Source organism: Haemaphysalis longicornis, unplaced genomic scaffold, assembly GCF_048455015.1.
Source record: "Haemaphysalis longicornis isolate Haplotype H1 unplaced genomic scaffold, Haemaphysalis longicornis Haplotype H1 scaffold_10, whole genome shotgun sequence".
Classification (NCBI taxonomy): domain Eukaryota; kingdom Metazoa; phylum Arthropoda; class Arachnida; order Ixodida; family Ixodidae; genus Haemaphysalis; species Haemaphysalis longicornis.
In genome coordinates, this window is record NW_027526204.1 from 124,864,204 (window position 1) to 124,876,949 (window position 12,746).

The 12,746-nt window shown below is 49.5% G+C and overlaps 2 protein-coding genes across 2 annotated transcripts in view; one reads left to right on the top strand and one right to left on the bottom strand.

Moving 5' to 3' along the window:
• Nucleotides 1–2,383: 2,383 nt before the first annotated feature.
• LOC144160077 (uncharacterized) lies at nucleotides 2,384–6,896 on the top strand. The gene is made up of 2 exons (XM_077691686.1): nucleotides 2,384–4,282; nucleotides 6,891–6,896. Exons 1-2 carry the CDS (start codon nucleotides 2,384–2,386, stop codon nucleotides 6,894–6,896), a joined length of 1,905 nt encoding a protein of 634 aa, XP_077547812.1.
• Nucleotides 6,897–9,029: 2,133 nt separating this feature from the next.
• LOC144157948 (choline transporter-like protein 1) overlaps nucleotides 9,030–12,746 on the bottom strand; it is a 50,203-nt gene continuing 46,486 nt past the window's right edge. Inside the window, exons 15-16 of the mRNA XM_077688658.1 lie at nucleotides 11,581–11,766; nucleotides 9,030–9,231 (exon numbers count right to left, since the gene is read on the bottom strand). Of these exons, the coding sequence (XP_077544784.1) occupies nucleotides 9,178–9,231; nucleotides 11,581–11,766 (240 nt within the window). The 3' untranslated portion in view covers nucleotides 9,030–9,177. The remainder of the gene's footprint in view (nucleotides 9,232–11,580; nucleotides 11,767–12,746) is intronic.

Consider the following 12,746-nt stretch of genomic DNA (forward strand, 5'->3'; position numbering starts at 1 on the left):
ACCGTCGATCTGAATGCCCAGTTGCTGGATGGCGTCGAGCCCCAAAAGAGATGTCCCTTTGTCGGTGACGTAGAATGTGACGGAGCAAGACCGTTGCAAGACTTGAACAGGAGCTTGAAATGAGCCGCGGATGCCGATACGTTGTTTGGAAAAATTCCACAAGTTGACGGAAGCCTTGGACAGCGCATGCTGTTTACTGAAGTGACGCTTGAAATCTTCGACAGTCATCAACGACACGGATGCTCCGGTATCGACTAAGAGTTGCATGGTCACTCCGCTGACTTCGGCTTGAACGACTAAGTCCTTTCTTGGAGGATTGTTGACGCTGACTTCAGCTTGGACGACTAAGTCCTTTCTAGAAGAAGTGCTGACTGTTAAGACGGAAGATCTTGCGGGTGCGTTGATCTCCGTGGATGCTGGATGCTCTACAGGTTCCGGTGTCGAAGCGGATCCCGTAGCTTCCTTCGAAGAAACTCGATGCACTGGTGCCGGCTTACGGCACATCGATGCGAAATGTCCCCACTTATTACAAGAGTTGCAGCGCCGATTTCGGGCTGGACAATTTTGAAATGCTGAATTATGCCATTTATTTCCGCATCGTTCGCACAACTGAAGCTTGCCTGCAAACTTCTTCGCCTGGACTGTACCGCGAAACTCTGCAGTTGACTGCGAATGGAAACGTCCATCTTGGGGGCCACCATCTTGCCTTCCCGAACCCGGTGAAATGACGTCACGGCCTCCCCGGCTGGCCAGGCCATCTTGAATTCCTGTGCCGCCATCTTGAGCGCGCCGGCCTCCCCGGCGGCCCAAGCCATCTTGATTCTCCACGCCGCCATCTTGAGCGCGGCGGCTTCCCCGACTGTCATCTTCCGCGACGCCACCTTCTCCTCGTCGACCTACTGCTTGTACTTGATGCGAACCGAAGGCTTGATTCGCCAACGACAACGATTCAAAACTCCGACCAATCTCTTCAGCTTTCTCCAAAGACAACTTTTCGCCATGTGCGAGCAGCTTTTCTCTAACCTGGGGGTTAGACGTTCCATGTATGATTTGATCTCGGACGCGCTCCGCGTACGTCAGCCCGAACTTGCAACGTACGGCTTTCTCCTTTAGAGCGGTCACGTATTCTAAAAAACTTTCCCCCCGAAATTGACGACGGCTTGTGAACTCATGTCGTTCAACAAGCGTATTTGTGGACGCAGCGAAGAGCCGGTCCAGCTGCTCCAAAAGTTGGTCGAATTTCGAAATGGCCGGAGCCGAGGATGCGGTCACACTACAGTCGGTCGCGGAGTCGGTCACGATAGGGCTGGTTACATTAGCGTCGGTCACGTTACTGGCGGCGTCCCTCCTTGCTTCGTCCTGCTCCGCCTCAGCAAAATACCTTCGTTGCCCCTCCCTACCCAAAACACTGACGAGCGCCGACGCGCGTCGTCCGTCATTCCAGTCGCTGCCGCCAGCCGCCTCAAGATGGGCCTGAAACAATTTTTTCCAGTTATGCCACGGAATTGGAGGCGGCCCCGGCAATTCGAGGAAAACGGGCAGGTTATCGAAGAGGCCCATGCTGCCAAGCAGGAAGGAGAGAGATGCAGGAGCAGAAGCAGAAGAACGAAGTAGGGCGAGGCCTAAACGACGGTTCGACAAGCGTCAGCACAAAGAACGCTAGGCCTCGCGACGCCAGACGCGCCGGACAGTCACACTCGAGCGAGGTCAAACGCACTCACGCTTTCATTCTGCCGGACCCGTCGACGATGTCGTCGCAGCAGAAGAAAAGCATCCCATCCTCGTCGCCAAAAAGATGTTGTGTCGTGGGCGACGGCGAGCGGCCTCGGCGGCGACGGGAGCGAAGGCTCAGCGCGCCGGGCCCACGCACAAGCCCAAGAAGAAAGAGTGCGGCCTGCTCGCACCAAGACCAGAGCCCAAAAAGAACGTTTATTGTTCGACAAGACGACACCTAGACGCATACGCACGTGACCCGTCACGTGCGACCACAGCAACGACATCTAGTTACAATTAACACAACCAAGCGCCCACAGTGAGCGGGCGCTCCACTAGAGGGCGCCACTACACCACAACTATCACCGTTAAAATAGTATAGTGAGGGGTGTACATACGCATATGCCCCGTGTGCTCACACTCGCGAGCAGACGCGAAAGCCAGCTTCCCTGTTTTAATACTCTATCTGCGGCGGTGCATGCATCCTCTACAGACGGCGCAGTTTTTTCTTGGTATTTTTTTTGCTAACGCTCAAGATTAAAAACCTTCGTTTTTAAAAGGATCATGCTAAAGAATCGCTTTCTTAACGCAGCACCGGGGTCTCACAGACGCAACGACAGTCATCCTTCCATCGTGTGCCTCGAAGATCACCTACCTGATCTGCTTCCTGATGGCAGCCGTGGCGGGCTCTTGCACCAGCTTCTACTTCGGAGCAGACATCTCCAGGTGGATGTCGCCGATGCAGGTATGCGTCACGCTGGGCTGCCTAGAACTAGCCGACAAGATCGCGGCTTCCATGGACATGGGAACGGATCCGTGCGACGACTTCTACCTTTTCTCCTGCGGCGGCCGCGCTTCAGCCCACCCGGCCTCGAACTTAGACCCGCAAGGTGACGTCGTCTCTAAGGTCCATACGCTGCTGGCCGACTGGGCCCTAGAAGGGGAAGCCAAAACTCCTCTGCAGGAGTCCGTGTCTCTTTACCAAGGCTGTGTCGCCATCATCCGCAACCGTAAAAGAGGCGTGCGACATCTTATACGGTTCTTGGAGAAGTGCCACATCAACGTCGCAAAGGAAGACATCCATGAAGATCCTCTGGACGCGATCTTGAATTTGGTCGTGCGCTATAACATCGCAACGCTCTTCGAGGTGGCGGTTGAGCGGAGGCTTTTGCTGGTGCGCCGCAGGCAAGACCTCTACGAGTGGGCGGCAGTGCGGCTCAGCATAATCAAGAACCACGCGTACAGCAACTACCTCGAGGACACGTTCGCCGTGCTCGGCTTTCCGAGTCGAGTGAGAATCAGCGTGACGGTCGCGTCTGTCTGGGGGACCGAGGACACCATCATGCGCTTGCTAAAAAGGATGAAGCAGGATGAGGGCACGCTTATTTATTTCAACCTCACCGAGCGCGGTATACTGGACCGTCCGGAATGGAAGGCGCACCTCAGGTTTTTCTGGAACCACCTCGCCGTCAAAGGCCCCTCTGTGGCCGCTTTCGTGAACCGGATTTTCCACGACATGACGGCGCTGACCATTACGCAGTACGTGTTTTGGGAGGTCGTTCGACAGCTCGGACCTTTCGCGGACTTTCGGTTGCACGCACCGGACGAAACGGCAGCGGACAGCGAGAAGCGATGCTTTCGCGCTGCGTACGGAGTCACCGGCCTGGCACCTTTGGCATTCGTCATGGCCCAGCAGGTCAGTTCCAAGAGTGTCCAAGCTGCCGGCACGTTCCTCACTCGGCTTCTCCAAAACGTGGGCACGGAAAACGTCACCGTCAAGGTTGTCGACCCTAGGTACCATTTCTTGACTACCACGTTTTCCGCTTCATTGCCAATCACGAGCTCCGACGTCGCCGAGGGTTCCAGTGGCTCGTTCCTCCCCTTTTACATCAGAGCCCTGTTGGCGTCCAGGCAGCGCGAATTCGACTCGCTCAATTCCTTGGACGTCGTGCTCACCAAGGAGGACATGATTGCCCGTCGAGTCATATTCAACGGTGACGAGATCGTCGTGCCTCCTTCGTTGCTCGTGCAACCGTGGTTCTCGCCGGACGTCCCGCATAGCTTCAACTACGCCGGTCTGGGCTTCGTGGTGCTCAAGGAACTGATTCAGTCCGGATTCCAGCCGAGGCCACGACATTCGCAGACTGCCTCCTGGATGGCGCAACCACCTACTGCTCTGACGTCCTGCAACGGAACCGTGAGCCCTTCCGCTCGCGCGCTGGAGTTACTTTTGCAAGTTCTGAGCCATGACCATTACGAAGACATCCACCAGAAGATGCCAGGCTCGCTGGAGCACATGACCGAGCAACAGTTGCTCTTCCTTGCTCTGTGTACGGCCAGATGCGACCTCAACGTGAGCACCAATGGTGAGGAGTGCAGAGACGTGCTACGCAGCACGTGGCATTTCGGAAAGGCGTACGAGTGTCTCCCTGGAGACTACATGAACCCGAGGGAGCTGTCCCACTGCGAAGACGCGCCCGGAAAAGCCACGCTGTCCTTTTTTGCCGGGGCGCTCCTGAAGAACATTACCGGGAAGATTAGGAAGATGGCGACTGATAACGTTACTTTTGTGCGACTAAAAACGTTCATTTCGCGCGCGAGAAATCGCTTGGCTAATGCGAAAGTAACCAGTTTTTAAGCGAATGATTGTAGCTCATGAAATATGTTGTTCATGCGATTCTACGTCCCTCGCCTCTTGTTTTAGTATTTTGTTATGGAACAATATAAACTACCACATCCATATAAAGTGGAGATATTTTTACCTTTGTGTGGTTTTATTTGCTGTAGCAATATACCTACTTTCGGTTTAAATGAGCTCTTTATGCAAAGCTGATATTTTTCTCAAATAGCATGACGCTTGTTGGGAAAGCATACATTTTCAGTAAAAAAATTCAGCGAAGCTTTCACTCATGCGCAGTGATTGAATGGTGAAATATTGATTGATTGATCCGACGCAACGCAGACGATGAGGCGCGCCGTAGTGGAGGGCTCCAGAATAATTTGGACCACCTGGGGATCTTTAACGTGCGCCGAAATCCCGTGCACACGAGCGTTTTTGCTTTCGCCTCCATCAGAAAAACGGCCGCCGCGGCCGGGAATCGAACCCGCGATCTCGTGCTCTGACGAGCAACGCCTTAGCCACTGAGCCACCGTGGCGGGAGAATGGTGAAGTATTGCCGGACACGTAGTCAAGTTTCAGTATCACTGTTTATTTGCACAGTTGCGGTGCTAGTAACATGCATTGAAGAGGTCTTCTCTCGGCGAGCAGCGAATGCAAAGTCACCCTCAGCATTGTAGACGTCCACCAGCTCTTCGTCATCGACTCGAGGCAGAGGTGGCGGGATGTGCAAGTCATTTCGGGAAGGATTGCCACACTTTTAGCCGTGTCTCCAATTATCCATAATGGCATATAGAGAATGCAGCGGCCGCGGTGACCTCTCCAATGCAGGGTGCCTTCTACAGAGTCTACCGCGCGCGAGGGCTCTTCTACGGTGTCGAGCGCATGCGCACGACGACACGCGGACGAACGAACGGGGGGCGTACGCTATGGTGTGTCTTTCTCGTTCCGAGCAAGTGCTGCCACAATTATTTATTTATTTTATTTATTTATTCACGATACCCCTAAAGACCCCCGTGAGGGGGTATTACATAGGGGGATTACATAGCACACGTGTTGTATTAGCGCAGTAAAGTGGAAAAAATAAACAAAAAGAAGCAGGAATGTTCACACGGCAAACGCAAATAAATGCACATTGTAAACTAAAAAAAAATGATAACGCAGTAATCAAATCATTATAGCAAGCAAAAAAGACAGGAATATAATACAGATGGTAATTATGGCGAACGCTGGAGCTTTTTTTTCTCAAGCCACTGCGCGAGCCGGGGACTAGGCGGTCACCGTGAGGCACGTGTTCACGAGCGCTCGGCACTTTTTCGCTCCTCTGGGTTTTTGCCAGTTTTTTTTGTTTTGCTAAAGCCACTGCGCGTGCCGGGGACGCTCGGCGGTTGCCGCGAGGCACGCTCTCACGAGCACTCGGCATTTTCTTGGTATTTTTTCCTGTGGCACCGAACTTACGGCCAGTAACAACAGCTACGCTGTTAATGATGACGTATTTCCCGATTCTCGCATTATTACCTAGCTTACGTGTTAGCCATGTAAGGAACTTCTTTGTAAATGGCTTGACATAATATAATATAACGTCTACGGTGAAGACGTGCCCTTGATTTAGCAGCAAAGCTGTTACTGGCACTTTCGTGTGTGCCGTCGTTGCTGTCAGTGTATACAAAAACTGTGTAGAGTGTGAACCAAACCTTTGTTGTATCTTGCTGGTTCCTTTAGGTTACTTCCCCTCAGCTGTTCCTCTTCCTTCTGTTAAACTGGAGCAGGTCACTTGGCGTTGTCCTCTTTGAGGGATGCGATTCCTCTCGCCAAGTTTAGAAGTTTAGAATACTAATGTCGTTAGGGAACAGCGGGATGACCACGGGCATTCATAATTTTCTGTCCGTTTTATTTTAGTGATCAAATAATCATCAGCTTCGTTGGGCCGTCATTTAATCGCACCGTAGAGTTTCAAAGTAATATATACTAGAGGGAAATCTGTCGCTGCAGTCGCGGGCCGCCGTGGGCGGCGCCATCGCCGCTAGCGACGTTCCTCGCCTACTTGGCTTAGCTAGCCGCATGGCTTCTTTTTTGTCTCGAAGCCAAAATCAACAAAAAAGGGCAACATTTCTTTCTTGTTCATTGTGCCTGATAAATTATTTTTTTTGGAAGTTCAATTTTATAGAAATCTGATAAACCTTCTGCAGTAATATTGTTGCTTTTTTGCAACCAGAGCCAACTTTTCAGTCTGTTCATGAGCCATATGCCATGGACAAGTGGAACGTGCCTACCCGGCATAGAGTTTCATACTAATATATACTAGAGGGAAATCTGTCGCTGCAGTCGCGGGCCGCCGTGGGCGGCGCCATTGCTGCTAGCGACGCTCTTCGCCTGCTTGGCTTACCTAGTTATACGGCTTCTTTTTCGTCTCGAAGCCAAAATCAACAAAAAAAGTAACATTTTTTTTGTTCATCGTACATTAAGCTTCTAAAAACTACTGACATTTTGGAGGTTCCATATTATAATAACCAAACAAATTTCATGAACCATCTACGTTAACATTGTTGCTTTTTTGCAGCCATAGCCAACTTTTCAGTCGGTTCATGAGCCATGCCATGGGCAATAAGTGGAACGTACCTGCCCGGTACATGACGGAACGCTCGCTGAAGCGCGGCTCCCGTAGGCATAGAGTTTCATAATAATATACACTAGCGGGAAATGTGGCGCCACCGTCTAGGGGAGCCGCGCTTCGGCGAGCGTGCCGTCATGTACCGGGCAGGCACGTTCCACTTGTCCTTGGCATGGCTCACGAACAGACTGAAAAGTTGGCTTTGGCTGCAAAAATGCAACAATATTACTGCAGAAAATTAATTGAATTTGTTCTGTTATTAAAAAATTAAAGCTCCATAAAGATTGATTTGCCAGGGATTATTTAGAAGCTCCATGGAAGATGAACAAAAAAACAATGTTACCCCTTCTGGCTTCAAGACGAAAAAGAAGCCATGTGGCTAACCAAGCCAAGGAGGCGAGGAACGTCGCTAGCTGCAATGGCGCCGCCCACGGCGGCACGCGATTGCAGTGCCAGATTTCCCTCTAGTATATATTAGTGTGAAACTCTATGCCCGTAGGCAGTGGCGCCAGATTTCCCTCTAGTGTATATTAGTGTGAAAATCTATGCATCGCACAGCAGTGTGCACCTTTCCTTTTTCAGGGAAGTTCGCGATGACAGCCGCCTTTCCACATGTTGAAATTGTACTGCGCTATTAGTGTTATAACTAGGAAAAACTAATTCTGTGGTTCCTCTGCGCAAGAATTAAATTCGGTATTTATCCCTGTCATCATCATCATCAACAACAACATCATCATCATCCCAGCATGGATGTGTTCATTGCAAGACAGAGGCCTCTCCCAAAGATCTCCAACCACGTCTATCGAGCGCTGCCTGAGTTCCTCGTTTACCCCCTTATTTTCGTAGTCCATCCCTCAATAGATTTCTTTGGCAACCCCAATTGCGTTTACGGTCTATCAGCCGCCACTCCGTAAAACGAATGGTCCATTCCGTGTCCCTCATGTGCATGACGTGAACCACCCATGCCCATTTTCGTCGCCTAATTAGAGCTAGCATGTCTTTTACACCAGTCTGTTCCATAATTCACGGATCTGTCCCCTTACGGCCGCAAATATCTGCGATCTGTTCCGCATCTCTGGTCATCGAGTAAACTACGGTGTCAGATCCCAATAGCAGCCGGGTAAGCTGCCACACTTTCCCGTGTCAATTAAGAGTTGGGTTAAAAGCAAATTCACTTTTTTAAGCTTATTTTTCTGCTCGTACCACTGAACAGAAGTGCGCCAGGAAGGTCGTATCTGGTATTACTATGTGAGTTCGCCTATATCTACCATTTCAATCCTGCACGTGACAGACTGTGTGTGAGTGTGATACACTGTGCGAATTACGAACCGCAACATCACGTTCTTTGTACATTTTGAACGTTGGCGTGCATTACTGAAACGTGTACTATTGCGAAAGTCGCGGGGGCGACGAGCATCGTTGTGGTTTGAAATTGATGAAGCAGGGCAAGGTGAGACGATTAGGACGCCATCTACAATAAGTACGCTGCCGGGGAATGATGAGAATGTTGCGTGAGAATACTTCATTACCCTGGACGACCGTGCCTGCACGCTCCACGAATCGGGGTGGGCCATCGGGTCACTCACTTTATTGTTGTCGGGGGCTTTCAGCGCAGCTAAAGTTTTTGTAACAGGAGCTATAACTGTGAAACTAGAACCAGCCACGGGTCATGACTTAACACGACTGGACCTTGTACTGTTTCCAGGGGTTTTCTATCCTTAGCCCCTATTCCAAACCTCTTGGATGCGATAAAAGCTTTCACTTCGCTGGTGTAGTGGCAACCGGGCTATCTCTGAAACCCTCTATAGGGGAGCAGTACAGGCAATCTCCTCAATGCAACGTTACGCGTCGTTCCCCATCTACACAAACGCACTTATAAAACAAAGGGGCGCAAAATTTCTATGTTGACAGTATCAATCTCTAGGGACATGCTTACCGATGCCGCTGCTCATTTAAGAAAGGCTGAGTGATGTCAAAACGAACGCGAATTCATGTGTAGAAGACCATTACAAACGCCATGGGCGCTATTAACGCAAAAGAGAACGGCGATGTGAAGAGCAGAAGTAACACACATATTAATCACGCCATTTTATTACTATTCATGGATATAAAGTCACATTTGTGCGAAAAAGAAGATGCCCTCCCTAAGAACTTATTTAGTCCCGTTGAGCCTTGCTGTTGAGCGAGAGCATGTTGAGCTGTGATGTTGAGCGGTTGTGTGCCATTAAAATGCTGTTCAGTGGCGAGAGTTCGGCGGAGCCGCCATGCTACGACTTTTCTCCACAAATGCCTGCAAAGAAACAAAAATGAAAGTCATAATCATCATCATCGTCATAATCACCACCACAACCTCTTTAAAAAGGTATAGAAACATCATAGTACAAACTAGTCTTACTTCAAATATTACAATTCAGTACACGTGGTGAAAATTTATACATAAGAAAATTTATACAATCATATAGTGAACAGAAAAAAAAAACATGGAGGGAAGTAGCTGCAAGTCACGGGTATTATTATCATCAACATTGCGAAGCGACTTCGGAAGAAGCAATAAAGAGCGAGAAACTGGCCTAGTTCTGCTACACTTGTCTTCTTGTCTTCTTGACGTTTTCTTTTATTCAACCATAGTTCCCTTTATCTGCCATTATGAACATCTTCATGTTTTAATCTACGGGCCCTCTACACCCATACATACAACTTTTTAGGCAGCACCATCCTCACGTCACACACATTTTAAGCGCAAACCTGACATTGAAGAACCACCTAATAGAGTCTTAGCGCTCTTTTGTCGTAGACACCCTTCCGCCAATAAACACAAACACACTACTATCATTCACGTACCAGTAGGTCACGAGCCACTGGCACACTAAAGGCAGGTTTCTGAATGTTCATATGTAAAATGCAGTTGAATCAAATGTAACCCAACCCTCCGGCGTGCACATTTATGAGCCTGAAATGCTTGCTGGTATGTCAGATATTGTCTTTTTAAGCGAACGCCAGACGACATTAGTATAAGCAAGCAATAGAAATAAAAAAGCCCAAGCTCAAAATTTTTTATCACAAGGCAGCTTTGCAACAAAAACACAAGCCGTTTGTACACTGAAACTCACATGTATGGCCCAGAAAACTAACATTGTTCATTAGTTGTAAGCAAGATAAAGGCAATGCGAAAAAAACACGGCACCAATTAAGAGTAAACAATATGGCGATGATCGCTACTCAAGCATAGCCAAAATGAGCATTACAAATGCTCTTGGAAGGGCCTAAGGAGGCACATCGCACTGTCTACTGCCACTTTTACAGGCATTTGTACGATATACACCGCTTGCTGATCCCACGCGTTTGTTACTTCGGAAATGTGCACCGCATGTGCGATTAGGTCATAATTCCGCGGCAAGATTTCATTCACGTTGCAAAAGCAGTCCTACATTGTTTTCGTACAGGAGTTGAACGACGCCTCGGAACTATTTCGCACCGAATTCACAGTGTGCTATTTCGAAGGCAGTGTTGCCTTTAGAAGCATGCACCCCGTACAGGTCGTGACCTATTACTACTACTCCGGATTATCAGCAGGGCACAGAGCTATCTTTTGCGTGTTTTGTACACTTTATTATATCGCCAGCAGCAGGTTACGCGTCTGGGTTAAAGCCATTTGCTGAACACCCGCCAAGGCCACAACACAGCGCACATGATTCCAAAAGTGCAGAGAATTTGGTTTGCTAGCCGACGATTTAGCCTGGCACCCCACCAGCCACGTTAAACACAGGTGCCGCCACGGGAAGTCCTCGAGACCAAATAACGAAGTAATCATTGAGCTGTTCCTGTGGTGCGCAGACCTAAGGCCGCCTTTAAATGCGTTGTCAGTGTGCTCTTAAAAAAATGTGTGCGACTTGTCACCAGCTGGTGCATGGAAAGGGAAGTCTGGTTTCATGCATGGAATGTGAGCCCTTGGTGATAATATCGTAAAGCTGATAGCAGCGCTCAACAAGACACATAGCTGTACCAACTACCTGGACACACTAGTGAAACTAGATAAGGAACGACAGTACCTCCAGTGCAGGCACGCAAGTGAGCAACGGCGGCCATTTTGGTGTTTATCAGTGTTCCGATATTGCCGCTTCTCGGCAAGTTAGCGGCAAGTTAGCGGCGACGGCGTATACGGCCTCGCCGCTTACTAACCCGCTGTTTACCGGGTCGTTTGTTAACGACACTGCCAAAGATGCAGCAAAATGGTATCTTCGGACACACTTCTGCTGTCGAAATGCTTCTACAAGCGTTATCTTATTCTCATTCGGAACGACATCAGTCGCGCGCAGCCGCAGAGCAGGGAGGAAAAGCTAAGCCAACCAGAGTTGACCGACGAAAACCCATAACTTACAAAAAGGCAGCGCCCATGAACCATCGCAATGTAAACAAATGTCATGAAATTCGAACTGACCAGTGATCATCGTGGCTGTACGGAACAATAGGAGGAAAGAGTGCCGATACTCTGTTACCTTATCTAGCGACACTAGGGCGCATTATGCCACCGACAAGATAGTATATATTGTTTCGTTGTCTTGACAATCGTAAGCGAGCACCCAGTGGCAGGCAAGTTGCAAACGATCCAGAACATTCATCAATGGAGGATGAGACGTACCGCCAGACCTTCGGGCACAGTGGTGGCAGCATCGTCACTGCTCTCGCAGTCATGGCAAAAGCACAGGAACAGTGTATCCAGCGTCATTTCGTAGACGGAGAGGAAAGAGTGGGCGACCAAGAGGGAGCCCAGGGCTCCTACCGACAGCGGGCCCCACTCGCCCCAACGCAGTTGACCGGCTTTGCCCTGCGCAGATACGGTTGTGTGACAACAGATTCTCACATGAACGCGCGCGTATGTGGCCGTGCACACGCACGCACTCACAGACCAGCACTGTGAGCTCAGAAGCGGCTTGCATACACGAGTTCATGGCCCTGGTGAAACATCGTGCGCGTTCTTGTCCGTGTACCTGCGGGTGCGTGTGTCTGTGCGTGCGCACGTGCACATGTGTGTGTGTGTGTTTGTGTGTGTGAATGTGTGTGCGTGAGTGCGTCCGTGCGTGCGTCCATGCGAGCATGTAGTGTTTACAGGGACTGTGCAACACTTTTGATAAGCTCTTTCACTCTGTCCTTCGCGTCTGTAACCGCTGCGAAAGCTATAGTTATCGCCAGCACGGAGCGGCACTGAGTGATTTGCTCGTCGCACCAGATACGCCTTACATTTCTACTTTGTTTTTGTGGCTTTTTTTTAAGTTGCCATCGAAAAGCGTTCATTGCTGCAACTGAAGGAAAACCGGCCAACAGCCGCTACATGGCCTTAGTGACGCAATTCGAGCCGTCGAAACACGTAAAGACCGGGAAAGAGAGAAGAGTCTTTTGAGCGAGTTTACAAGTTATCTGACGGGCATAGAGCAGTAATTTTTGGCTGAGGTACTTTGCGACCCTTTGATCTAAGTACTGGGTGTGTTGGGTGACTACGTTCTGCAAGCATTTAAGTCTTCAAAAAAAGTCGAAAAAGTGTTGCAGGGTTCCTTTAAAGAAGGATTAGTAGCGGCTGGTCAAATTAGATATGGCTGCGCGAAGTATCAAATTGGATATAAGGTAATGGCCAGGCAGAAACCTTTACGGAATTTCGCATACAGAGAATATACTGTTAATTCAAGCTTACCGAATTGACTTTCGGTTCAGTCCACCCCTTGTATCAAGTTGCCTCAGTTACCTTTGCACCAGCGAAGTTAATACTCCTCTAGACTAAATTTGAAACTAAGAATGACGTAGCCACTTTTC

Excerpts from the sequence above, each read along its gene's own strand:
- LOC144160077 (XM_077691686.1), top strand. The coding sequence starts at position 2,384 with ATGGCAGCCGTGGCGGGCTCTTGCACCAGCTTCTACTTCGGAGCAGAC.